General features: G+C 33.1%; 4 protein-coding genes across 8 annotated transcripts; 1 reads left to right on the top strand and 3 right to left on the bottom strand.

Annotated features, from left to right (window-relative positions):
- The first annotated feature begins 1,844 nt into the window (after nt 1-1,844).
- On the top strand, nt 1,845-5,859 carry LOC105831789. The gene is made up of 5 exons (XM_012672190.3): nt 1,845-2,158; nt 2,479-3,220; nt 4,413-4,688; nt 4,758-5,286; nt 5,372-5,859. Exons 2-5 carry the CDS (start codon nt 2,487-2,489, stop codon nt 5,594-5,596), a joined length of 1,764 nt encoding a protein of 587 aa, XP_012527644.1. The 5' UTR covers nt 1,845-2,158; nt 2,479-2,486; the 3' UTR covers nt 5,597-5,859.
- On the bottom strand, nt 5,848-21,009 carry LOC105831788 (transforming acidic coiled-coil-containing protein 2). Of its 4 annotated transcripts, none has more exons than XM_012672184.3 (7): nt 20,852-21,009; nt 20,342-20,487; nt 9,157-11,092; nt 8,770-9,071; nt 7,544-7,773; nt 6,382-6,693; nt 5,848-6,270 (listed from the first exon to the last, which is right to left on the bottom strand). In XM_012672184.3, exons 2-7 carry the CDS (start codon nt 20,444-20,446, stop codon nt 6,075-6,077), a joined length of 3,081 nt encoding a protein of 1,026 aa, XP_012527638.1. In that variant the 5' UTR covers nt 20,447-20,487; nt 20,852-21,009; the 3' UTR covers nt 5,848-6,074. The 4 variants fall into 4 exon arrangements, with proteins under 4 accessions (XP_012527638.1, XP_012527642.1, XP_012527643.1 ...); XM_012672188.3 differs by lacking the exons at nt 20,342-20,487; nt 20,852-21,009 and adding exons at nt 13,290-13,431; nt 14,088-14,871; XM_012672189.2 differs by lacking the exons at nt 20,342-20,487; nt 20,852-21,009 and adding an exon at nt 11,483-11,619.
- On the bottom strand, nt 13,983-15,150 carry LOC118645960. Its single transcript, XM_036288027.1, has 2 exons — nt 14,787-15,150; nt 13,983-14,436 (listed from the first exon to the last, which is right to left on the bottom strand). Exons 1-2 carry the CDS (start codon nt 15,119-15,121, stop codon nt 14,415-14,417), a joined length of 357 nt encoding a protein of 118 aa, XP_036143920.1. The 5' UTR covers nt 15,122-15,150; the 3' UTR covers nt 13,983-14,414.
- Nucleotides 21,010-21,974: 965 nt separating the features above from the next.
- Nucleotides 21,975-27,371, bottom strand: LOC105831791 (G1/S-specific cyclin-E1). 2 transcript variants are annotated; one of them, XM_012672192.3, is made up of 3 exons: nt 25,512-27,369; nt 24,476-25,082; nt 21,975-23,668 (listed from the first exon to the last, which is right to left on the bottom strand). In XM_012672192.3, the coding sequence occupies exons 1-3, from the start codon at nt 25,523-25,525 to the stop codon at nt 22,922-22,924; spliced, it is 1,368 nt and encodes a 455-aa protein (XP_012527646.1). In that variant the 5' UTR covers nt 25,526-27,369; the 3' UTR covers nt 21,975-22,921. The 2 variants fall into 2 exon arrangements, with proteins under 2 accessions (XP_012527646.1, XP_028050494.1); XM_028194693.2 differs by having other exon boundaries at nt 24,476-27,371.

A 27,371-nucleotide genomic window follows, 5' to 3' on the forward strand; every position in this document is an offset into this window, starting at 1 on the left:
CTCGCAACTCGCAACTTGCTCGTGATGTTGATTTGGCTATACCAGACAGCATTGAGTTGTCACAAATCATGATGGTAGTAGATGGCTGTGCTTATCATATATTTCGGTCCTAGAGAAAATTACTCGGATAGCCATTATCGTAAACAGCCATAATGTTTTACATATATAATACATCGCAATAATCTTTACAGTCTCAAGATCATAAATATCGTGTCTTCGTTTCATTGTCGCATAAAGTTTGGTGTTTCCAAAGATTATTGACGTATATATATATACAAAACATACTTAATTTTTCCTGCTAGTTAGAAGAAAAATGGCGGAGAATACTCACTTTTATAGTGCTTTAGGCCGGAATTCATAGTCGAATCTTATTCAAGTTCCAGCTTAAGCACGATCTTGAGACGTCAATGTTGTTATTTCATTGGTTAAGTAAGTCTCAAGTCGGCTCGAAGCTAGACTTAAGACAATGCTTGAGCTTAAGATCGGTCTATGAATCCCGTTCTTAGGCCGGTATTCATAGTCGGATCTTATATTTAAGATCATCTTAAGTACTGTCTTAAGATGCCATCAACCAATCACAGAGCCGTATTAGCTTCTTAAGACATTGCTTGAGACGATCTTGAAATAAGATTTGACTATGAATACCGGCCTTAGTTTCATGTAGACCGAAAGTGTGTCCAAGATCTGTGCGAGAGAGAAAAGTATATCATGATACTCGCTTTCTGTGCGCATGCGTTAATATCATTGGCCTAGTTTACATCGTGCATTTGATACGCGTATCAAATAGTAAATAACTAGTGAATGTGTTTAATCATTGGCTGATCAGCTTAAATTCACTACTTGATACGCGTATCAAATGCACGATGTAAACTAGGCCATTATCTGCACCGCAGTTTCAACACTTCTTGTGCACTTCTTGTACATTTTTGTACTTAATTACGAATTGTGTGTGTGTGTGTGTGTGTGTGTGAAACATACAATGCCAGCCATTGTACATGTAGCGTTTGACGCATGCGTAGAGAGAGCAAGTATCATGATATACCTTTCTCTCTCGCACAGATCTTGGACACACTTTTAGTGCAGGCGCTCGATTCTTGAATTCATTTGCAAGAGAAACGTATTCGCAAATTCTGTTCTTACAGAAAGGTTGAAAATTTATTGGCTATCGTATGGCTTTTAACCAATAAACTTGCAACTTTTCTGTTAGAGCGGGTATTTGCGCATACGTTTTCTTGCGAATGAATTCAAGAATCGAGCTCCTGGGGCCCGATTCTTGAAGTCATTCGCAAGAGAAACGTATACGCAAATACTCGCTCTAACAGAAAGTTGTAAGTTTATTGGTTAAAAGCCATACGATATCCAATAAATTTCTAACTTTTCTGTAAGAACAGAATTTGCAAATACGTTTCTCTTGCGAATGAATTCAAGAATCGAGCCCCTGGCATTCTTCCTCCATGTATGGGTGCGTTCGGGGAGACGCTATTAGCGCTACCAGCATCTGTCCATCTTCATTATTCATTAAGGCTACATTTCAAAACGTCCTTTCCGAGGAAAATTTTACTCAGGATACGTTACGTGTACTATAATTTCGAGTAAAATTTTCCTCGGAAAGGACGTTTTGGAATGTAGCCTTAAAGTAGAACAAGGATAAACTGATGCTGATAGCGCTAATAGCGTCTCCCCGAACGCACCCTATATATACTCAAAGTTAGCGGTGCCACGAGATTGGCCTAGTTAAATGGTCTGTTCTTTTTCGCTGCACAGCTGCACTGGTGCAACAAGTTAGAATGAGAAAAAATATATTTGTCTTACTTTACTTATTGCACCAGTACATTGCAGTTAAAAAGAACAGGCCAAAAAGAGATTGGCAAAGATAGTAAGGTTACAGATCTACTGTGTCGTCAACATATACATACATATCTCTTTACTGATCATTATGATCTCGTCAGGTATTTACATGGTAAAAAAGGGGGGATCAGACGACAGTACGCAATAGCAGAGTTATCATGACTCGCGGGGATTCGAAAAACAAATGAACCTGGTCAGTAACCAGTGCATTATCGAGTCAAGTTTTTAGAGAAGCGATATTTTGTGCCTCGAAAGAAACAAACATATATGAGGAAAGAGAAACGCGATTTTTGACTGTCATAATACTGGAGTAAGTACATGTTCCGCGTACTTGAGTTTTATACAATACGTCGTGTACGACACGTATCATCATTCATCGAATGTGGCATTTTGCTCCGTTATCAGTTACACAGTTTCTTATCGCGGTGATGATACTTTTAAGTACTTTCATGGAACATTATTTGTAGAATGATATCTTACATAATTAATAATATTTATAAACTATACAAAAATAAGGATAGATTATTAGCAATTGAAGCATTATTTGAGCATAAGTATTTTATTAAAAAGATTGATAGATATATTGTTAAATTTACCACAATAGTCGATAATGTTTTTCTGAATTTTTAGAAAACCATATGGATTGCTGTTTCGCTAATCAGTATGATAACTCTCAAATTGTGGAGACATTCCCAAATGTCTCTAGTCCAGAAATGTTTGATAGTGATACCGAAAGTGATACAGATAACAAAAATGTTGAGACATTAACCGAGGATAGTACATTTGCAGTAGTCTCCTCTCGAGAACCTACACAAGCTGAATTGATCGCAAAATCAGACAATTACATGTTAGTTAGAATTAACAAGTTTTTGAGCGGTGTCCCACCTCCGCCAAGGCATACAACATGTCAGAGTGATTGTTCTGATTTTCTGCAACACATTTATGCAAATCATCGATTTTTTTATACTGAATATTCATTGTCCAATGGAAGTACAAAATCTATGGAAAACCCTCAGCAGCAGAGAACCACAGAAGATACTAACAATAGAAATATTTCTTATCAATGTACAAAAAGTACTTTAAGAAATTTAACAGATGTTTTTGATGCTTGTGATTCACCAGCTAATAGTGTAGAAGACACAGAATTAAGCATAAACAATTGCGATAGCAATAACTTGAATGTACAATATAGTGTTCCTAAGGAGTTAAAGAATCCAGTTAATGCAACTAAAGAAACAGTTCAAGTTCCATATATTATAAATTCTGAAGTATCTTACGAGCAATCTCCTCTTCTTTATCATACAATTGATGAGAAGGAGGTTAAAGCTTTAACATGGCCTCAAGCTTATTCTCATAAATTTCATGGCATACAGTAAGTTCACACGCGCGCGCACACACACACACACACACACACACACACACACACAAGGACTGAAAAAGTTAATATTTTTTTAAACTAAAGTTAATGGTTTATAAACTTTATAACAAAAAATTGACTTGTGAATTAAAAATTAAATAAAAGTTGAGATAAAATTAACTTAAGCTAAATAAAAGTTAAATTTTGAAAAACAGCGTTTAGAAGTAGCTAGAAGTAGTTTCATTCTTGTAACAGTTACGAAAAGTAATTTTTCAGATTAACTTTGTTCTTTTTTTTATATACAACTTACATTATAACTTACATTTTTTTACTACTAAGTAATTTAATAATTATTTTAAATAATTTCAACTTATTTGTCATTGTATAGTCTGCGTTTGGCATACACACATTCATATATACATATATATTTAGAAATAAGTGATAAATCCTTTTCCAGAATAGCTGTCAAAGTAAACATTAAAGTTGAGACTTTACTCTTTGAAATAACCTCAGGATAAGCATTGGTTATTTGGTTTATGATTTTATTATGAAGTTTGATTTGACAAATTTTTTCGCTCAAAAATATTAAAATTATAGGATCAATATTTTTGCATTACATATTTAATATATTAAAAATTAGATAAAAAATTTTTATTTTGACGAATCAAACTTTATCATTATGCTTTATGAAAAAATATTGAAATTACTAAAAAGTATCTAAAAATTTCAAGTTTTTAAATGCTTTTAAAAAATTTAAATGATTTCTTGCACTTGTTATGCTTTTTGAACTTGTGCAAAATTTTGAAATAACACATGTATATACTAATATATATATATATATATATGTAATATTTATATATAAAATTATGAATTTAGGTAATACATTTTAAATATATATTTCTATTTAAAATAGCAATGTCTAAACATTACAAAATGAACAGAATTAATAGAATTAACTGAAAGATAATAAGTTGTTATTTTTTGAGTAACTATAACTGTAATTTGTTACTTTGTCAGAGTCGATAATTTGTACTTTGTAATTATTTACTGAGAGAGAAAAACTGTAATTGTAACTTCTACAATGTAACACTTTATTATTTAATTTTAAAATTTTTAATATTAATGAAACTTACTACCAAACGCTGGTTTATATATTTACTGTAAAATATATAATATTCTATTCTTTAATGTTGTCTTCAAATTTCAGTTATAACAGAAGCAAAGCTGTAGAGGAGTTTGAGAATTTAACAGTTAAATTATGTGAAAGATATATAGGAGCTGAAACACAGTCTACCTGTAATATATGGTTTTCAAAACAGCCACCGGGAAGTGCGAGAAAACGAAGTTTATTGACAAAACGAGGAAGTGGTCAAAGTCCAGAGAAAAGATTGACGCATTTAGCCAGAAGACGTAGGACTTTTTGTAGCGCTAACTTGCAAGGATTGGGACTCACTGATAAAAGGCAGTTAATGATACCAATTAAGTATGTATTTCATAAAAAAATATGAAAATTAGCAGAACATAATTTCATAAATGTTTGTGTAAAATATAGGAAGCTTGCACATAAAAAAGGGAAAAGTCCAAGAGGTAAAAGTTTACGTGGTAAAAGTCCAAGAGGCAAAAGTCCTCGAGGTAAAAGCCCAAGAAGTTCAGCAAAGAAAAAAGTTGTTCGGAGATTAATGCTAGACGAATCAAGTCCATGTAAATCTAAATTAGAAACTTCGAAACGTGCGTTGTTTCAAAGTCCTCCATCAGATCTTGCTGGTCCAAGCAAATTATTAGGTACAAGTAATATGGATACTCAAAAAATTAAACGCGTTTTATTTTCGACACCACAAAAAAACGAATCTGAAGATGCGAAACAAACATCTTCGAGAGAGGAAAGTAGAAAAAGAAAATGTGAGGAAGAATTGCAAGGACCACGATTGAAATGGGCAAAAAGTTTATCGTTTGATTGCACACATGAATTAAAAAACACTTCAAAAGTTATGTGGGATAGACATTCGTCGAGCAGTATTCTTTCGAAAAATGAAACATCTTTCAGTCAAGGAAAGAACGAACTAAGCGATACTCATAAAAAGGTTGGAATTATTTTTCTGATTTTGTTTGTTTTAATATATGCGTTATACACTTTAATAAATATAATTTTTTCACTTATATTTCTAGAAACTACTTTGGGCAGTTGCGGAGGCTCTAAGAAGCAAAGGCATTGGTATGAATCATCCAAAATTTAAACAATATGCCGCAAATTTAGCACGCACAATCAAAAAATTTATGCCCGAGCTTGAAAATAGAAATATTCCGCGAAAACCTGGAAGTACAAGTGATCGCATGTTGAAACTAGCCAAGCATCACGTACTGTTTCTCATCGATACTAGACCAATGGATTGACAGTACTCATTAGTACAATTAGTAAAATTTAACAAGTTGCACGATTGATTTACTTTTGGCAAAGAGTACATTATTGAAATGACCAAATATATATAGGTGCTTTAGCCGATGTGTTTACACTATACTTTTATATATATAACTTAATAATGTAAGATAAATGTTACAGAGCAATTAAATTAAAAAATGGGATTGTATATTGTTACACCCACGTGCAGGGTATTGAACATTTTTTATCGTGTATAAATAAAAAATTTTTAAAATAAGCATAGTTTTATTAGCTCTACAATAGTTATATTTCACAACTTATAAATAATTAATAAAAGACGTTTTCCTGAAGTAAAATGCAACTTGCAATAACTTTACGAGTTAATGCACGTATACATACATTAACTGTATCTAATATATAATTATATTTAAGACAGTGAAGGACAAGTAAAAAAATAAAGACTAATCGCGCAGCAATCGCGATACTTCATTTTCATTCCGAATTTCCATGTCCAACTCTAGCAATAACTTCATCTAGGATTTTTGCAAGTTCTTTGTTTTCCTTAGTTTTCTGTTCTACAAGCTCAGTGAGCGAATTACTTTTAAGTTCTGCTTTCCTTATCATTGCGTGTAGTTTTACGGTTTCCGCCTCATTCTGTTTTCGTATTCCATCCAATTCCAGATTAGCTCTAAAAAAGTACATTAAAATATATTATAAAAAATGATATTTGCTTTACCCAGAAAATTGTGTGTGTGTGTGTGTGTGTGTGTGTGGGAGGGGGGGGGGATAGATTGCATACTTTTCTAGTTGAGTCATTGCATGTTCCTTAAGTTGATCGTATCGTGTTTCCAATGTTTTTATGGTTTCTACATTTTCCTGGATACTTTCTTTTAATACAGACTCATTATTTTTATACACTGACACAACTCCTTTAAGTCTTTCATATTTTTGATGTACATCGTTAAACGCTGCCTCTGTATTAGTTAAATGGTGGTTTGCAGCTTGCAATTCTTCTTGCAATTTTGCCTTATCTTGTTCAAAACTTGTACGATCCTTTTCCCGCGCTGTGACTAATTTGCTAATCGATTTTTCATATTCCTCTAGAACAACTCTAAAACAACCGTACCTTATTATTTATAATAAATAAGAGTGTTAAAGACGATGCCACTTATTAAGTTAACTTGGCATAATTTATTAAAATATAATGACGTTTTGGCCCTCATTTTGAGCCCTTTTCAAATACAATTCAAACCACTATAAATTTGTGATTCGTGTCAGCAGATCCTGATTTTTAAAGTATTGATACGTGAGAACCAAGACTCAATTCGATAAATTGTAGAGTGAAGAAATAATAATTTAACTTGAACGATAGTTGGAGTCTTATTTTTACTCTTACAAGTATTTGCGACTTTTTTCACTTATGAGTTTAAACTTTTGATAGTGAAAATGCACAATTATCTCAAGTTATATTTTATTTCTTTAAAACGATGTAGTGAAGACAATTAAAACTTGACAGATATTTTCATCTATTCATATACTAGATGTAAAAAAAATTCAAAACACTGGTACTATTTCTTCTATATTTTTTTAGCTGTTTCATCCGTCAAGATCGTCTTTTTCCATAAGATAGAAAAGGATACTATGTACAGTGAAAATTAAAATAGTTATAACTCAGTAACCGTTTAGTGGATGCGTTTTCAATTTTTGCAGTACATTAGGGAAACTAAAAGAACAATTTGACAAATTTTTAGCAACTTTGTAACATTTTGAACTTCAGTCCAATACATCCTTAATCGCTCTTATTTATTGCAAATCATTACTGGCGATATTTGAAATTATTACATTGACTTATTATTTATATATTATTCAATTTTATATATAATATTTTTATTTAATTGATATATATCTTTTATTTTTTTTCAGTCTTAAGATTAGACTTATTTTGAATATAAATCACTTACTTCATTTGTGTTCTAGTTTTTATTTCTTGTGATATTTGCGCCTGTAGTTTATTCACTTTTTCTTGAAAAACTGCTTTCTGTCTTTCCAATTCTGTTTCATGCTCCTTTTTCTGTTTCTCTAATTCTTCTTCCAACTGTAGTACCGTCGTTCTTACAAGTTCAAGTTCTTTACTCATATCTATATGATCGATAAGTGGTGCATCGGATTTAGGCTCTTCTATTGGCTGCTCCTGAATAAAGTTTGTTTCTAGTACTTATTTTATTGTGATTTAATATTTTACACAACAATTATAAATACAGGTAGTCAAAATTGGGAATGTTACTTTATAAAAATAATTTGTTACCATTATTTGTTCCTAATTTTATAACAAGTAATCTGTTACTATTGCTTAAAAAGTAACAACTCATTATTTTTATCGTTACTTTCTCGCAATACAAAAAAGTAAAATATTAGATTTTACAAATTTACAATTTAATAATATTAAATGTAATATATTATAAAATATTAAATGTAATAATCAGTATTAAAACTTACAATACAATACTTTAAACTAGCTCTGTATAACAAATTTTGCATTAATCTTGTAAACTGTAAACTTATTTAACAATCCTCTTCTAATTTTTTAATATTAATATCTTTATTTTTTAAAATACTTTTTAATATACTAATAATAATCTATATACTTATCTTTATAGAAATTTAGATTATAATTTACAAACGCAAATTATATTTTCAAAATTTTTTATTATTTTTAAACATTATAATTGTTATTAAGAATGCATTCTAATATTGAAAATTTATAGTTACGTTATACATGTATAATAATTATCGAATGTAGTCTAAAATATAAAGTACAAAATATTTAAAATATTATAAAATATGAATATAAATAAAACTTATAATTGCATTTGTTGCATGTCGATTACCATATGTATTTGTGTATTAAAAAGATGCGCGAATTAATCGAATAAGTATTAAAGATAATATAGAATTAAAATAACGATTAAATTCAATTAAACGTAAATTGCCAATTAAACGTTATTGTAGCATTGCTGTTATCATTACAGTAAGAAAAACATAACAATAACTATATAATTATATATATGATTATTGTTATCTTTTTCTATCTATTATATATAATGGCATTTTCTATGTATATAATGGCATTACACATGTTACTTCTCATCCTACAGATAATACAGATTTACAAATTCTTTTTACTCACATTTTTTTCTTGAGCTTCCTCTAACTTTTGCACTGTTGCATTAGGAAGAGGACTATAAAAAAGTAGCCTGTCTATAGCTGCTATGGCAGGATTATGTTTCGGTGTACCAACATCAGGAGGTGGCGATTCATTTTTACCATTCTTCTCTTCGTTTATCGTTTGGGCATTTCCTTGAGGCAACATGCTGGTATTCGATACCAACGGATCAAATTTAACATATAAGGATTCCGCTCTAAGGCGATTTGTATGCGTGGGATTACTTCGTGCTAACAAGAAATCAAATGTCGAAGGATCTTGAAAAACTGGAAACAAAAAATATTCATGTAATTAATAAATCTCAATAATAAAATTGCAGAAAAAGTTGAAGAGCTTTAATATTTTATTTACTTTCAGGTGTTGCACTGACAAACTGATCATCTGTGAACTCCAATAAAGGATCGAGTAGCTCATTAGTAACTTTTTCCACTGTAGATTTTAATTCATCAAAATACAATTGTTCGTTGATTCCTGACAATGTGGTACTTTGTCGTTGAGGTTTAAATTCCTCGTATTGTTCTTCATCTGGTGTAAAGATTATGTCTGCCTCTTGTAAAGTAAGAGTACTATCGAGATCTTCAACAGGTGTTTCTTTTTTAACAACACTCGTTATATCCGTACTTTCTACAATTTGTTTTTCATTTTCTACAGTTTCCGAATTACACTGTTCTTTTATAATACAGGTCTCATTGTATATGGCAATTTCTTTTTCAGGCAAGTTTTGTATTGCATTCAATGCTACACTATTGTCTACTTCTAAATCTTTTTTATCGACACTGGTCTGCAAGTTTTCTTTAATTTCCAATGATTTTGATTCTATAATACTGATTTCATCTAGTAATTGTATGTTATCTTTTTTATCCAATACAATGTGATTATTTAATTGAGAAAACCCTGGTTCTCTGATAACGTCATCCTTTTCAGCTTGAACAACAGAGTTGTCTACAATTGTTTGAGATAATACACACAATTTTTGATCAAAATTATTGGAAGGCAACAGTACTGTCGACGTATCTTGTTTAAGCTCTAACAAAGCCTTTGTATTCGTTTCTCTTGTTTTATTATCGGTATCTTCTAATGGAGACGATACACTGGATATATTAGGTAATGAAAGATCCGTATATTGCGCTAACGAGGATATGGACGGAACAGAAATTTCGGTAGGACACACTTGTGTATCTTCTAGAGGTAATGTTTCGGCGCTACAATTATTTTTTATAGCCTGTTCTTCACTAGGCGCGATTACATTAAAAGTTGTATTATTAGATGAAATAGTAGTCGTTATATTCAATTGATTATTATTCACATTACTTATTGGCAGTATATTCTTTACAATATTACTTGCAATGTCGCACGTTTCAAGCTCACTCACTATATTATCACTTTCTTGTAATGGAATTTGCTTATTGGTCAAATCTTCCGTTTGTAGTACTTCTGTCACGAGAGAGGGAGATGAAATCACGATGTGTAAATCTTTAATGGGAAGTGTATTACCAGACGATTCCAAAATATGCGTTTGATTCAAGGACGTTGCCTCGTGTAATTGGGGATTCGTCTCAATTACTTGCGTTTGTAGTATTTCTTCCACAGGAGAAGGAGATGAAATCACGATGTGTGAATCTTCAATGGGAAGTGTATTACCAGACAATTCCAAAATATGTGTTTGATTCAAGGACGTTGCCTTGTGTAATTGGGGATTCGTCTCAATTACTTGCGTTTGTAGTACTTCTTCCACAAAGGGAGATGAAATCACAATATGTGAATCTTCAATGGGAAGTGTATTACCAGACGATTCCAAAATATGCGTTTGATTTAAGGACGTTGTTTCGTGTAATTCGGGACTCGTCTGAATTACTTGCGTTTCATTATCAGTGTTATCCAACAAATCCTCGTTAAGGGAACAATCGCTTGTGGGATATGGTGTCTCGTCTACGGCTGATGCAAAGGTTTGATCTTGACTGAGATCCTGACAGTCGCGTTCACTTCCGAGATGAATGTCTGCGCATGCAAGGATCAAATCCTCTACACCAGGTATGTTGGAGTTGACATATGACGTGTCTGCGACATCATCTGGAGTTTCAGGTGTCGAGTCAGGACATATGCCGCTACTGCTTTTGGTACTGAGAGTACTGCTGAGACTATGGAAGCTGCTGGCTGATGAAAGACTCTCTGGGGCCAGGCAGAGATTCTCCGTAACCGATCCTACATCGGCAAACTCGCGGGCAAAACGAACCTTGACCTCATGCTCTGCTGTCTTCGCAACAGTCACAGGACTATCGTTGTCACTCTGAAAATAAAAAAAAAAGTTAAGCGTTCAATATTTTATATCATTTCTTTTTTTTTTAATAAAATATCCATTAAAAACATAATCGGTAGTTGTGAGAACTTGTTAATACATAGCATAAATGTTCTATGTTCGTCAGTATCCAACTTAAAAAAAAATTTTCTTCGACGTTTATTTGTTACGAAAATTTATGTAAGACAAAGATTGTGATAACTGCGCCAATCCGTGACAAAAAAGTTTGACAAAAGCCTTCGAAAGTATACGCGACGCAATACCGTCAGCGTGGGCGAAGGAGACGTTCTTGGACTCGTAGCACGATACAGAAGTTTATGGATATACTCCATATTACACCAGTCGTAGTCGATCCGTAATCCGCGAAATATCAACACTTACTGACGACATTGCGATTATGTTGCTAAATCAGCTGACAGTTGGAGGTCTGGTGATTTTCGTAAAAGAAATTGCGCAATCACTTCACGCCTTGCTCAGGCTAATTATAAAATAAAAGAGAGAGAGAGAGGGGGGGGGGGGCTTGTCCCGGTTCTGCTCACTTTTACAAGACGACAACAGTTACGGAAGTATTTTAATAGCGTTACAGATGCTTTTCTAAAGGGCAAAGAGATGCTGAAAATCGAGTAAAGTCGATATTCGTTAATTTGTGGCAAAGTGCGGCATAACGGTATCGACGTAAGTTGCAGGTATATCGATTAAATACAGAAGAACGTTAAGAGTTACCATAAAATTAGGAGAATACAATAACATTTTTTTAAAAAAACCGCAATTTAATTCATTGATATAAGATTCGCTAGAGATAACAATTGTTCAGAGATAACAAAAGCTATTAGTATATTAGTAATAAGCAATTAATCGATTCATAATCGATAAATCGATTATTCAAAGATAAAATCGAACAGAATTGATTTAATTACACGATTCATTATTAATCGTTTAATTGTTTTCTTTCAATAATCGATTCTGTTCAATTATTTATTTTTAAATAATTAATTTTAAATTAAAAAGTAATATCACATTAAATTGACAATTTAATAATACTGCTAACATACTTCTTGCAACAACAATGATATAAAGAAGACATTATTGTAAGGATATGTGTGTTAAAACGATAAAATTTTATTGAAAAAATGTTCATAAATATTTTGAAATAACTAAAGCTGTAATCAACGAGTTCTAAGGCGTCAGTACAGTAATCGATGCGTAAATCAATTAAATGTTTTAATACATTATTACTATAATATATATATATATATATATATATATATATATATATATATATATATATAATCTAATTTATAAGGTTTAAACAAATGTTTCAGCTTCACGTTGTTATTTTCAGTGATCGTATGCCTCCTTGTGCAAATTTTAAGAATAGTCAAAAAGATTTTCAATTATATTAAAACTAAACCGATCGGTACAAATAAATATTTTCAAATTCTAAAATATCCGAAAAAGCAATTAACAGAAAAAATAGCTATTGTGATAGAATTGATAAGCTTCTCACTCGCCCAAAAAGCCTAGATACATATATACACACGCGCGCGCGTGTGTATGTGTGTGTGTGTGTATGTGTCACATCCATGATCTATATTTATATAAATTAATATTATACTATTGTAAAACGAACAATTTTTTATATGCAATGTGATAAAAATAAACACCTTAATTCTCTAATTAAAAAAAATAAAAATTTATGAATAAACTTAAAATTATAAAAAATAATAAAAATGAAAAATAAAACTTCCAAACCATTTTATTTCACGCGGTATTTAACTTTTCGACAGTATTTGGGTTGTCGATAATCTTCGCGGTCAATGAAATATTTAAAAAATCATAAAATTAAACGCTTTTTCTGATAGAGTTTAGTACAGCTTTCGGTTGGACAATTATACTAATTTTTTGCTCGTAATTGAACACCAAGACTCTTTAAGATTTCAATCAAAATGCTTTTCTCGCAGTTATTGTAAAACTATAATATCTCACTTAATAAATTCAGTTTAACAGTAAAAGGATTATAAATAGAGAAGAAACTTAGTAGTTCAAATAATATAACGTTATTTGTCAGTTACTACGCAGTATGTTTGTGTATATAGAGAAATTAGTAATACTAAATAGTAACGGACTAAAGTTTAGTTAAACTACGTGAACTTCTACCAAGAATATGATGCATCACCTCCGAAATTACCTTCGAAAGAGGATTTCCCATGATTTTTCGAGGAATCTCTGCTTTTGACCGTTAGTAACGCACAACGTATTAGTCTCATATTTACACGCGGGTTCAAAGAACCCCACGGTAAGATGGTTTCACTTCCCTTTCTGTTTTTATCCTTGACACGATTATTTTCCGCCAAAAAATATGACGCGCATAAATAATTGTGAGATTAATCCTCGTTAGATTAGGTTTTTAAAACGCTGAGCTTATTTCGACATAATGTGGTATTCGAGCCATTCCTATTTTATTCTTAACTGCGTAATATCAATATTTTTGACAATTTCTCGTTTTCTTTTTTGAATATCAAGAGTGATTCATTACAATCGTCAGTAAAATATATAATAAACGATTATTGAGGGGAAAAAAAACAATAACAACTATATTTAAAGAAAATGTCAAAAACTTTTGAAATTTAAAAGATAATATAACCAATTGAAAGTAACAGTGTGCTCTGACAAAAAGCGCAAACTTATATTGTTAAGAGAGAGATATTATCTAATCTATTAAAAAAACTATTCAGTAATATATTTTTTTTTCAGGAAATTTCTATTTACTAATAAGAAATTAGTAAATACTTGAACTTTGTAATATTTTTATAAATAAATTGTATTAGTAAATAGAAGAAATATTTCTATTTACTAATATAATTTATTTTTAGAAATATAATTTTTTTACTAAACAAAACGCGAAGGCATAAACTTTTCTTTTCTTTTTAAATGAGGTCAATAAAGAAAAAGTATAGCACATGCAAGAAATAGCGATCCAATTTACTGCGAAACAAGAGTCTTTCGCGATCCTTATTCGGCGTGCTTTTGACATCATCGAGATTGCATCGCAACCGTCGGAATGACTCATTCTCATCTGACCACGCTGACAGACGCTTCATCACTGTTTCGGGGTGTGTCTCTCTCATCCCTCCCAGATAAGCAACCCTCTCACTGGTTCTTAACGCGTACTTAAACGCAGCACTTAGCGCTTGGATTAAAAAAACAAGCGGCGATAACGTTTCAAAGTTTCTCTTTAAACGCACGCGATAAATATCTGACGAGAACTTCGTAAAGAGGCACACGCGATTCTTATGGCATTTATATTACGTCATTATACTGGGTCGGACATTGACCTTTGGAAAAAATCGAAGGAAATAGAGATTAGATTATTCTCAAATAATTACAACGATGACAAAAAATCGCAGATACAGTTAGTCTAGAAAATCATGGACAAATAAATTTGTATGATAAAATCAATTTATTAATTGGAGGAAAGAATGTGCTATATTAAGAGCGCAATTATTAACGAGAACGAAAAGAAGAGGATAACGAGCACAATGGCATTACGATAAAAAACAAATAAAGCGATACAAAGAGAGAAACTCACGAGACAGGAAAAAAAAACAAATGGTATGAGTAATAAAACTATGTAATATGACAAATCGAGCAAAGGCTTTTCCTAATCGATCGAAATACTGAACACCTATCGCTCTGACATATATTTCTGAGGTCGCGCATTGGAATTACACAACGTAAAGATGTTATCAAACGATTGTTCCAGGGAGGAGAAAGGGAAATGGTCCGCGAGAACGAAGGCTCAGAATTAAGGGTTCGTGGCGAAAGATGAACGGCCGCAGATATCTCTCGTGGAAATTCTAATATTAGCCCGGCGTGTTCTCTAGTCGATACTTCAGACTTCAGACGTCCACCGCCACCAGTACTAACACCTATATTGCTACTACTACCACCACCAGCACCAGCACTGCCACCGTCATCGGATCGACACACTCGGCAGCACTCGGACGCATGTACATGCATGCGCGAGAAGTCGTCCGAAGAGGAAGAGAAAAGCGGGGAGGGAAAAGGATATAAGGACAACGAGACATCCTCCGCATATCTCGTCTCACCTTTTAAAAATTAAATTAGAAAATCCTCGGCGCCGCGTCAAGAAGAGCTTCACACGACGTTGTCGCGCGTCTTGGACCGGACTTTCGGCGAAAGCTGCACCGTAAGTAACATTGTCTTCACCATGTCACGACGAGGCGTACTAATACTGGCGTATGCACCGAGCCATACCGTGCCGCGCACACGCCGTGCGGACATTATGCCGCAAAGATCACCAACTTTGGAAGTGGTGGGAACAGGATTCTCGGCCATCGAGCCGCGTTAAAGCCGCGCGACCGACCGGCGTGGCGCTATCTGGAGCGATAGGGATGCACTTGGTAACGGAACGTCGCGAGATAAGACGAGTATGCTGATGCTTTGGACCCTTAGGATAATGGGAACTGAAAACCATGACCCAGGATTTCAATCAGTGGGGAAGAAACTAAAATTCACACAAAACTATCTTCACACAAAATAGATTCGGACTTATTAAAGCTAGTTTAAAAGTCTGCGGAGCAGGCTTTCATTTTTTTCACTGCTTTAGGACCAGTTGTTCCACCTTCTATAAATTGTGTGGTAAATTATCCCCATAGATAAATGTCTATGTTTACACACCATATAATGGATGTGTGAACATAAGTGGGTATTCGTAGTCTTATGCAAGGTCTACAATGTCAACAGGAATAATGGAATAGGAGTAAGAAGTAAGAAATATGAAATCAGATTTGCTCATTTCGTTTACTCTCGGTTTTTAATTGGTCAAAATTGTTACTCTTACTCCTTACTGCATTACTCCTGCTGACATTGTAGACCTTGCATTATTTTAATCATCTCAAGTAATGTCTTAAGATGCTCTGTGATTGATTGATGACTCTTAAGACTACTTAAGAGTATTTAAGATAATTTTAAATATAAGATTTAACTATGAATACCAGCCATAAACGCTTATCTATCAGATAATTTATCATATAGTTTATCTGGCCCTTAACCAGATTCCTGGATCATTCAAACAATTGAGTTTTTTGAAAGGTTTTTGGACTCTAAAAAATCTGGTATTTTTAATATTTAAGAATATTGTACAATTATAAAATCTAAATTTTTTTACCTTTTTTTAATGCATATCCGAATTTGGAGCAGACTCAGAAAATAGGAAAAATTTAGATCAATTTGATCTAGGTTCTGTGAAGAAGTAATACTTCTTTAAGCATTTTTTTTATTAGGCAATTTTTCGGTGTACATACATTTAACATATATAGTTCATTGAGATTTTCTGACATTGTTATAGCAATCAGATTGTCGTTCTTTGCAATAAACTAATAGATCTTTTAAAGGTATTTGTTGTTAATTGGTATTCTTTCATTACAATTGGATTAAGGAAATATGTGCAGAACACATTTTATTGCTAAGAAGAAAGTTTTAGCTTCTTTTAACATCTTCGCTAATTCCAATTAATTAAGGAGATTCTAAGAAAATCTAAAGAAAGTCTATAATACACATATATAAAAAAAATCGATAATTAATCCTAGAACGTCATACCGGAATAATTTTGTAGCCCAGCGCGAATTTGAATTTATCTCCTAATTTAGCAGAAGGAATCAACTCGGAACACCGACCATAATTTAATTTAAAGTTTTAGGAATGGATAAGGACACTAGTTCGCCATTAGCTTCCAAGTAAATGTAAAATAGAAGGAGAGATGTTTATACTCCAATCGTTTGTGTATACATTCAAATACCGCCATACGAAACATTGTTTTTTCGTATTTATATTTTGTTCAGACGGGCACTCGCTATAAAAAGAGTATTACAGCTGCATTTGTGCGAGCTGCAAGGTTTCTGTATGTGAAAATCATAGAACAATACAGTGTAACGAGTGCCGTTTGGAGATATAAAAATATTTTAATAATTTTTTACTTTAATAATGTATTCTTTATTTTAAAAAATAAAAATAAACATTTTTTACAATTTTATAGCAAAATAAAAAAAATTGTCTTTATTCATTTTTTTTCTTAAACCATCTTTTTTTTCAACTGTTACTTTTCAAAATAATTATTTTTTTAATAATACGCAAAATCCATTTTATCCTGGTTCCAGATATATCTTTGACCTTTCCAAAACTGTTTGATTCTTTTAAAAATTAACGAAAATACGATAGATTTTTTAAAAAAACTTATTTAAACTTTACTTTATTTAAGTTAATTTTAATATTAATTAATATCATTGTGAATTATACCATGGTCTTTGTCATGAAAAAAATGAATAGATTCATATAGCACAATACTGATTGCAATTTATCTGTTCAAAATGTTTGGGAAGGAATGAGAAACATTTATAACCTGTATGATGTTTGAGGTGAAAAAAAGATATACGGTTCTAGAGTTAATCATATCAATATCTCTGGAAAACATTTAATTGACTTTATCTCTATCGTTTTAAAGATATTTAATTTTAAACACATATTTAATTTTAAACATAGAATCCTTCATATTACAAATATGTGTGTGTGTGTGGGGGTGTGTGTGTGTGGGTGTGTGTGTGTGTAAAATTTTATCCCATAGATAGTTTCTTTTAATTTGAGATATTTGCCTATAAGAAAATTAAAAATCATTCTATTATAAAATGAACATTTAAGTTAATTCTAGTAAATTTTCATCTCAATTAATCATACAGTTTGAGAAAAATTTATATTCTTCGATGAAGAAAAGCAAGAATTCGTTTATCAAATGAACAATGCATGTGCAGTGACATTGTGTGACTGTCAGCTAATCATAATAAAAAATTAATTTCTTGCCAAAATTTAGGGAAGACTATGATCATAACTAAATGTTTTTATTGTGCAAGTTTGGTCTTGAAATTTTCAAATAAAAGATAAATATGGATTTTGGATCAGTAAAAAAATTACTGTTGGCGTGAATTTTCTCGTTACGTGATGTAAAAATCACTTTACGTGACCATATGCTCAGATTAAGGCGGAATTACTCCAGAAGATGAAAAAAGCATGGCAACATGGTGCATCCACTTTCGTAACAATTTTTTTTCTCAAATTCGTTTGCGTGGAATTAATAATACGCTTTCAGAAAATGACAGCGGAGCAGCGATCGTGCAACCCGCTTATCGTCCGCATGTTCTCTATACATCCTTTTTCGCGTTTCCTTCTCCATTTACACGGCTGACAGTCAAACCGGAGAATGTATTTCTATAAATAACTCTGTATCTCCAGCAGAAGAGTATCTTGAAACAAAAATAAGAGTTTTGCTTCCCGCCACGTCGGAGCATGAGAAAACGCGAGCTTGTCTCTATGGAAAATCTTTATTTCCATCTTCGAATTTTAGCGCTAAATTTTTTTTTTGCTTTCTTAAAAGATACGGGAATGCTTTCTTCAAAAATAGCTGCAATATTATGCTTTCAAATTTAAATCTAAATCTTATTTTTTGTCTTACGATTAATTTTTGAGGGTTGCTAGGAGTTATAAGTGATTTAAACGGAATATTGTAATATGAACATGTTGAATTATTAACCATCGGAAATGTCTTAATATTTCTTTAAAATTAAATTCTTCGTTTCCTCTTTAATAATTTTCATTCGGTAAATTCAGTAATAACTTTCTGTTTCTCTATATCATGTGGTACAAAACATTCACAATACTTTGTCTTGCCATGTATTTCTCTGTGTCATGATTATACATGAATAAGCATAATGTAATTATTAACCTTTTTGCACACACATCAATACAATGTTTTTTACAGATACTGATTGGCGATGTAAAAGATATCTTCATTTTCATTAAATTGTTTATTGATGCTTTTCCTATTCTATCCTTCAATGTCTCGGGATTACAAGACAGGTGGGGAAGGAGAAAGAAGGAGGGACAAGCAAGGATAAAAAAGATAATCATTTACATAATTAAATCATTAAGGATGATAAGAACTTAATCAAATTCTAAATTCGAAATAATAATATGAATTTAAATGAATTAAGAAGTATGATGAAATATTAATATCTTTATGTTTATATAATACACTACACATTGAAACACAATTTTTATAGAATATTTAATTCACAAATTAAACAGATTTTAATCAGAATTTGACCTGAATTCTTTACATTTCGTCCTATCAATTCACTTATTGAGACATATTTAATTTCACAATGATCAATGTGTGTGTGTGTGTGTGTGTGTGTGTGTGTGTGTGTGTGTGTGTGTGTGTGTGTGTGTGTCTGTGTGTGTAAAGGAATCTTTCAGGCGATATGTATAAATGAATTAAATATTCAATCAATTTGTAATACATTATTTTTAACAATTTCTTTAGTTTTTTTCAGGGAGATTTTATAGATATTTATTAGCATTAAAATTATGAAATTACTTGTTTAATTTGTGAATTAATTATTTCAACTTTACATAATATACAATGTGCAGATGAGTTACAAATTGTAAAAATTTAGGAAAAAATTATTATTAGACATTAAGAACTTGATTGAGAAATAGTCTCACTTTTCTTAATTTTTGTATTAATACTTATATTAATTACATATTAATTTAATATGTAATTATATTAATTACATATTAATTTATGACAAAATAAATCCTTAAATATTAATAAATTATAGAACAAATTAAAAATTTATCTATGTAAAAAGAGAAAATTATAAAGAAAAAATACATTTTTCATATAAAAACAATCTTTATTATTTCATGTAAATTTAATTTACGAATAAAATAGTGAATTTTTTGCCAATCTATATTGTAACTATGTTGTTAATTTGTTTAGAGTCATTAAAAAAACTATGACATTCTAATTTAAACTAAATAATTATTTTTATTGGATTAACTTTTAATTTAATATAATTCAATTTTAATGGAATTTTTAAGTGAGTCAATTTTTCGTTCGTGCACATTTAAAGTAAATAAATAAATTTTATTTTATCGTTAACTTTAACTTAATTTAGAATAAAAAAGTATAAACAACTTTCTTAATATTAAAAATATAATAACTGTTGCAACTGATAATTAATAACAATAACTGCGATATAAAAATTACTTTAGGCTGTTATTTACGCAAAAATATGAGGTAACTATTTCCAGATTAAGCAAAAAAATCAGAAAAAATTAGTGTTGAAAAAAAAAGTAAAACGTTTGATAATTTGTTGACAGTACCTTTCGCCGAGAAGGCTGAATTGATGAAGAATTGTGAAGAGTCGCGGTTATTTCTTTCAATACGATTCTCGTGCCCTCGCGGACGGATCCTCTTGGACTGGACATTCTTAGACTCCCTTGGATATATCCAGTATTCCTCTTGATTTCTTAACATGAAATATTCTAGATGTCATTTCTATTTTAATCGGACGTTAATTTGAATCTAGAATGTTTAAATGTTTTGTTCCATATATTATTCTAACAATACGTTATACAATATATAAAAAATACAGGTAAGTATATGAAGTATAATATACATGTTTTGATTTTATTCTTGGAAAATGTTGGTTATAATTTTTTAAGATGAAATTTTAGAGCCTTGAAAAAATCACACGTGACAATTTCGCAAATGATAAAATCGAGAACCTCGCCTCCCCTCCCCCCGCCCTCACTACACCCTTTTAAACAAATTACTTCGCGAAACATCATGATTTACATCCATGCAAGAAACGAAGGTTCGACTTTACTTACGGAGACTGAGACACAGAACGAAGCTCGTTCACTTTCCGGACTTGTTTGGAGAACAAAGAAAGTTGGCGCAAAGGTGTATTTACACTGACATTACTATTACTCCGAGTGTCTTCGATACTGGCGTCAAAATTTGATGTACATTTCGGCGAACATACATTCGTAACACACTCAATTTCCACAACGTTGTCCGTTCAAGTACGAGCGAGCGAGCTCGTTGGGCGATTCACGATCGGTTTAACTATAACGGCTGCAAGCCGTTTGATAAACTTGAATGCGAACACAGCGACGAATCAGAACACGCCGTTGCGTTTAGCCGGGGGCATAGAGTGGCATGGAGATCCTAAAATAAGAGTTTGGTCACAAGACAGCTAGGTTTCATTGGTTCGCCCACTTCCGGGAGAGAGAAAGAGATGAAAAAGAGAAGAGAAAGAAGGAAAAGAAGAGAAAGAAAGGAGAAAGAGATAGTGGCAGTATATCCCTCTCTCTCACAGAAACTTGCCCATATTTGCTTTATGGCCAGAGTCTCTAACTCCTCTAACAGCGACTCTCCTCGGCGCCACACTAGAGTTCCCGCTGCGATCGGTAAAGCAGAACTATCGAACGCGTCGCACCGCGAAACTGGTCGATAATCGATTATTTAATTTGAAATTAAAGTCAGCGGATTGTTCCCGCCCATTTATCGCGTAGTGCGGCGACATTGATCACGAGCTGGTCTCACCGATTCCGTGATCAACTAAATAATACTTTTAAATAACTTTTAATTTATAATAATTAAAAAATTAAGTTAGGAATAATTAATTTTAAGTTTTACAATTGAAAATGCACAAGTTGACTGGTCGATCTTTTTAAATTAAACGGAATTAGCGAGACAGAGCTACGATCAGTCGTACTTAATTACTTTTTTGATTCGTTCCGAATCTATTATTAAAAAATTAAGAATATATAATAGTGATTTGAGGATATTAGCCATTAGATTGCATTCACCTTGGACGCGTGATCTTTTCTGAAACGTACATACGTACTTTGGTTTTCTCCATCTCGCGATTTTCAGTCGTTCGTCACTGTAATGGATTCACTTTGTTAAGTATAAATGGATTAGTAGTTCTAAAATTTTTTACACCAATTTAAGTTTGCAAAATATTTATTGTCAAACTCACAAATATGTATAAATCGCCATGTTATTACATGCCAGGCAGTGCAAATTCACCACAAAATTTTACTGCTTACTCATTAAAGATTATTAATCTTTCTTTTATTTTAATAAACCGTCATATTCAATCCTTCCATTCATCCCTCATTCACTCCGGATTTAAGGATATAAAGGTTTTGTTTTTAATATAAATTTCATAATATACATATACATAATAAAAATCGGCCAGGTAACGTACCGTCGTAATACATTGTATTACAATGAAGCGAGTTGTATAAAGGAATACTATTCACAATGCTCACTTTCAAAAAATGGGAAGAAATAATTATTTAAGGATACTTGGTGCAGGCATTATTTCTCATCTTATGTTTACAAGTGTATAAAGTGTACAAAGTTGAGCCTGATTAATATTAATGCAGAGTGTGAAATTTTATTGTATTCGGTACGATCACAGAAAGTAGCCAAGTATGTTACTTACATTCATAAATGTGCTTTGAGAGACATTTAAAATAACATAAAGCTATAAATCGCTTTTGTTAAATGTCTAATAAAATAAGTGATGTTGAATTGTGCTTTTTTATGATTTGCAAAATGTTCGTTATGTCTTGTACTGAGTTATATCTTGTCTTATTGATATTTCAAAAGTACAATCGTTTGTTAGATGCGATTAGAAAGCATCGTATTATTATTATTATTTACAATAATGTGTCACGATATTCAATGTTATCAGCATTTCCCTGTATCTACATATGCTCTTCTTCCAAAATATCTCATATTTTTATATAAATTATGCCGTGATTCATACGACTATTTAGTGGATATAAAAATTTATCATATATAATATATACATACATATATATATATATATATATATATATATATATATATATAGCATACGAAGCGCTCTTGTAAATATTTGGTTATGTATAAGGATGTAATTGTGGTGTAGGGCATGCTGATAACGGAGAATTCTTTTGATTACTAGATGGTGGAGTTAAAAGGCCACTTTCATTTGGGCTTTGTCGACCAGATTCAACGTTTGTGTCCGAATCGTTCGCATAACCGCTCGGGATTTCTCCGGCTAATCGTTGCTGTGCTTTTTCTAGCATATTCAAATCAACTACGTGAGTTTGTATGCGATGCGATTCGTCCACAACAATATTAGGTACAGTGGCCTTCAGTCCGGATCCAGAGTGTGATTCTACAGGCATAATCGTAGATCTTAAAAGAGATTGAGACTCCTCTTCCGCAACAGTAGTAGCAAATGCTGTAAGCCATTTGACACAAGGAGCAAGTTGCTCCCATGATAATCGGGATACCCTTAACGCACATTCCCTTCCTTGGGTATGATAAATTGCTGCTGCAGCTATGTGACTGTACGGAAACTTCAAGCAACCTTCATCCAAAGTTGCCAGATCCAATAGTTGAGCCGCTTGAGAATATTGCAATCCACCATACTGTGGATATATAAAAGTGTTTGGTCTGGATGAATCACCTGATTCAATTTGCATGTAAATATTGAGCCATCCTGGAGCGGTTATCGGCGACAGATTCCATCCAAGTCCTTTTAAAATCATTAATTCCTTTCCTAAAATTTCTTCTTCTGTACAAGCTCCATCAGTAACATATGCAAATTCCGCGATTTTAGGTGGATATATTTCTTCAACCTGCAACATTATTTTGTTTGTTTTTTTCTGATTGTTATGTTTTCTTTTTTTGTTTTAAATTCACACACCTTATTAAAAGTAGAAGGTGGAGTAATAAATAGATAAAAGCATGTATTTTCAAAATTACAAAAACAATAAAGTAAAAGTAAAATTTTACGTACTCCTTTTTCTTAACCATTTAACCTAAAGTAGATATCCCAGTGACTAAACATATCCTTATAAACACATATATTGAAATTTATTATTATTAATCTTAAATGTGTTTTATAATATTAACATTTTATTGTAATTTTTAAAATATTTTTAAATGGTTATGATTACTTTATACTTTAGAAAAATTAATATTAAAAAAATAAATTTATTACACAATTAGGTTAGATTTTGATGTACTTAAATTTTTGTAAGAAACATGTATTTGTCAAGATATTTGTTCGTATTTATTTTATAAATAAACAATAAGCAGAATAAAATATTAAAAACAAATATTCAAGACAAGCATTTAGAACATTAAAGTTAGGTTGTTCAGATATGGTTATTTCAAATACTTTATAGATGTTTATTATTTTTGAAATAATTAAATTTTATGTACTTTTGTATTTGTGTTAGTAGAATGTTTATAATATTTTATGTTTCAATTAATTATGTCATTTTATATCATTGAATTTTTACAAAAAGTTTAACAGTCTTGGCATTATTATATATATACATGCCAAGTTATTGGGATATTTACTTTGTATAATATTGTTATAAATATCTAAATATAAATATAAAATATTATTATAAATAAAATAATAAAAAATTACAAACCTTAGAAGCTATAAAAAGACAAGTTATTCCTATGAGTTGCAATTGATTTTTAGGTACATCATGATGAATAGACAGATATCTGTCTATATAATCCATGGCAAGATAATAAGTTTCTCTATGCAATTTGTACACCTCGCAGACTTCGATCAACCAATCCAATAAAATTGCTCTCATCCGTGGCTGCAACGTTGGATGCCTCTGGAACATTTCTGGATCCCTTTGAATTAGAGTTTTCTGATCGCCAAGGCACATAAGGGACCATACTTGGGAGCCATCAGCCCATGGGAGAGATGGCAATGGACTAGGTCTGGTGGAGGTGCTATTGGAAGCTGAAGGCGTCAGGAAACAAGTTGCAGTTCTTAACTCAGACCATGTAGCTGGTTCCTGCTGTTCTTTCAATGGAGATGTCTGATGGAGAGTACAAACAGTGTCTACTGAGTGTGTGGAGTGACAAGATTCCGAGTATGGAATATGAGACAGCGCAGGCACTTTACTAGGTGGATATATGTTTTCTGAATCCTCTGAGAGCTCTGTAGTGCGCCTCTTACGTTTCAAAGATTGCGCCTTGCCTCCTTGCAAGTAGGTTTGTGACTTTTTTTCCTGCAAACTGAATACAGAAGAAAAATTTACTCCTTCCTGTGCAATGTCTCTCGATATCATCTGCCTTCAACAATTTTTATAAAGGGCACAAAGTAACTAACTTCCAAAGACATTGTCTCCAATCAAGTTATAAAAGTTGGAGTCATAAAAAAAATTCGAGCGTTAATTTGCAGATTTATAACGCGAATAGCGCTAAAATAAATAAGAGAGAGACGACCAAATTGTCACACCGCTGAGGGAAAGCTGTTAAAGTTCTAGAAAGGAAACTAACTAAAGGAAAAAGGTTATAGGAGTAATGTTCAAGTATAGATGGAAAAATTGTATTTTTAAACGAGTAACGAATAGGCGCTGAATCGATTTCATTGTGGATGGATCGGAGGCCACGACGGAGAAATGCATGCAAATTTTAACTCCAAATGGAACGTCGATCACTCACCTGCTCTGTGGCATCTTGCTGCGAAATCGGCAACGTGTATAGGAAAAATTTACCGTAGGAATAAATTATGTCGGCGTGCGTGCGACAACGGGGATCCTCGGAGCACACGTCCGCACAATTTTTTCAACCCAGGCGCGGGGATTTTTCCTGGGAAAGCGACGGAAAGCGGAGGAGCGCGCGAAGCCTACACGCACCCGATCGCCATAATGCACGTTTTCTTGGCCGCCTTTGATTCAACGTGCGACTCGTGATTTTCGTTCGGCGTCGATTCCGATGGTCGGAGAATTCATTGATCTTCTCGACGGACCGTTTTGCGATGTGCGCGAGCCGCGTATCGACGATATTCCGGGAAAAATCGGAAGACGTATATCTGGGAGCGCGGGAGAGCAGCGCGCGAAACGACGACCAACCCCTGTGACGTTCTATGACGCCCTCTATATGCGCCACATAACCTCAAAAAGGGGGCGAGTTTTAGAGATTTTCGTAGTATATTTTACGCACAACGTCCCCACGATACCTCGCGGCTCCTGGACGCCCTTCTTTTCGCAGGTCAGTTTCGATTTTTCCATCCGCCGAAACGTGATTCGAAGAGCGGCGTCCTCCCACGAGGGACCGCACTCTGGCACTCTCGTCCGGGCGAAATAATCAGCCACGGTGCGCTGACCGAGCGGAGAGTCGCGTATCCTGATGTCCCGGACACGTCGAACTTGGAAACCGATATCCTGGAAGGCTCGAAGCGGAGGAGGCTCGCGTCAACGGCTACGCGTGTGTCCGCGTATCTCCCGCTCCTGTTTCGCGTTGCCACTTTCGCTTCGCGAATATCACTCCGGTAATTTGGCGTCGAGGTGGAAAGCGCGAGCACCCTCGTACGCGGGTTTAACGTAGCTGCACACTCGCGGAAGATCGCGAAACACGCACGAGACACACGAGCGCGGGATGCGTTTTTGCCGCGAAGCCGAACTGATGTTTGCAGCAACAGAGCAAGTTGGCGTTTCGCGGGAACGCCGGAGCGATGGGCGCCACGCCGCGCTGCTGTTCTCCCGCCGATTGGCCGAGGCGCGCGGCACAGCTGGCGCTCAGCTGATCGCGCGGCATACGCACACAAACGCAAATACTCGTACACACAGCTGTGCTGGGTTGCGCCGCCGCACTCCGCAGCCGTCAATGCATGTCAGTGGCCGCGGGCGGCCGTCGACCACACGGATGATATGTGTACGGTGCGCGCGTAAATCGCCCGCGCGCCGTACGTCTCGTTCGCGGGCTTTTCCTACTTCCGTGGCAAGTAGCCGTTCCGGGGCGAGGAACTTCTTGCCACGTATGCGCCATTACCTGCAGTCTTATTGATATTGCATCGAGAGTATTCATAGAGAGGCGGCGCACAAATCCGTACAAATCGTTTAACTTGATAAATTATTAGGATTGTACTCGTATATTTCAAAATATTTATACGTATTGTTTACACGAAATCTTTTTTAGGTAGACTGTATAAAATTATAAATTATTATAAATTTAATAATACAATTCATAAAAAAGATAAGTAATTATACCTATACAGACATTTTTTAAAGGTATCTCAGAAATATTTTAATTAAAAAGTGAAACATTTCATTAAAATTGTGAAATATGGTTGGGTTTGGAAAGTATATAATATACTTTTGGCGCTGTGAGCATGCTCTATCTTTTTTCGACATTCATTGAGCAACAAGGATAGAATAATGCTTTTAGCACTAATAGCGTCTCTCCAAACTCAATCATATGTCCTGCAACATTTAACTGACACAATTCTGGAATAGCAAAATGTCTGCCCAGAGAACATTATGACGTCTTAAAGACGTCTAAAAGACGTCTTATATTTCTATA

Source organism: Monomorium pharaonis, chromosome 6 (genome assembly GCF_013373865.1).
Source record: "Monomorium pharaonis isolate MP-MQ-018 chromosome 6, ASM1337386v2, whole genome shotgun sequence".
Taxonomy (NCBI): Eukaryota; Metazoa; Arthropoda; class Insecta; order Hymenoptera; family Formicidae; genus Monomorium; species Monomorium pharaonis.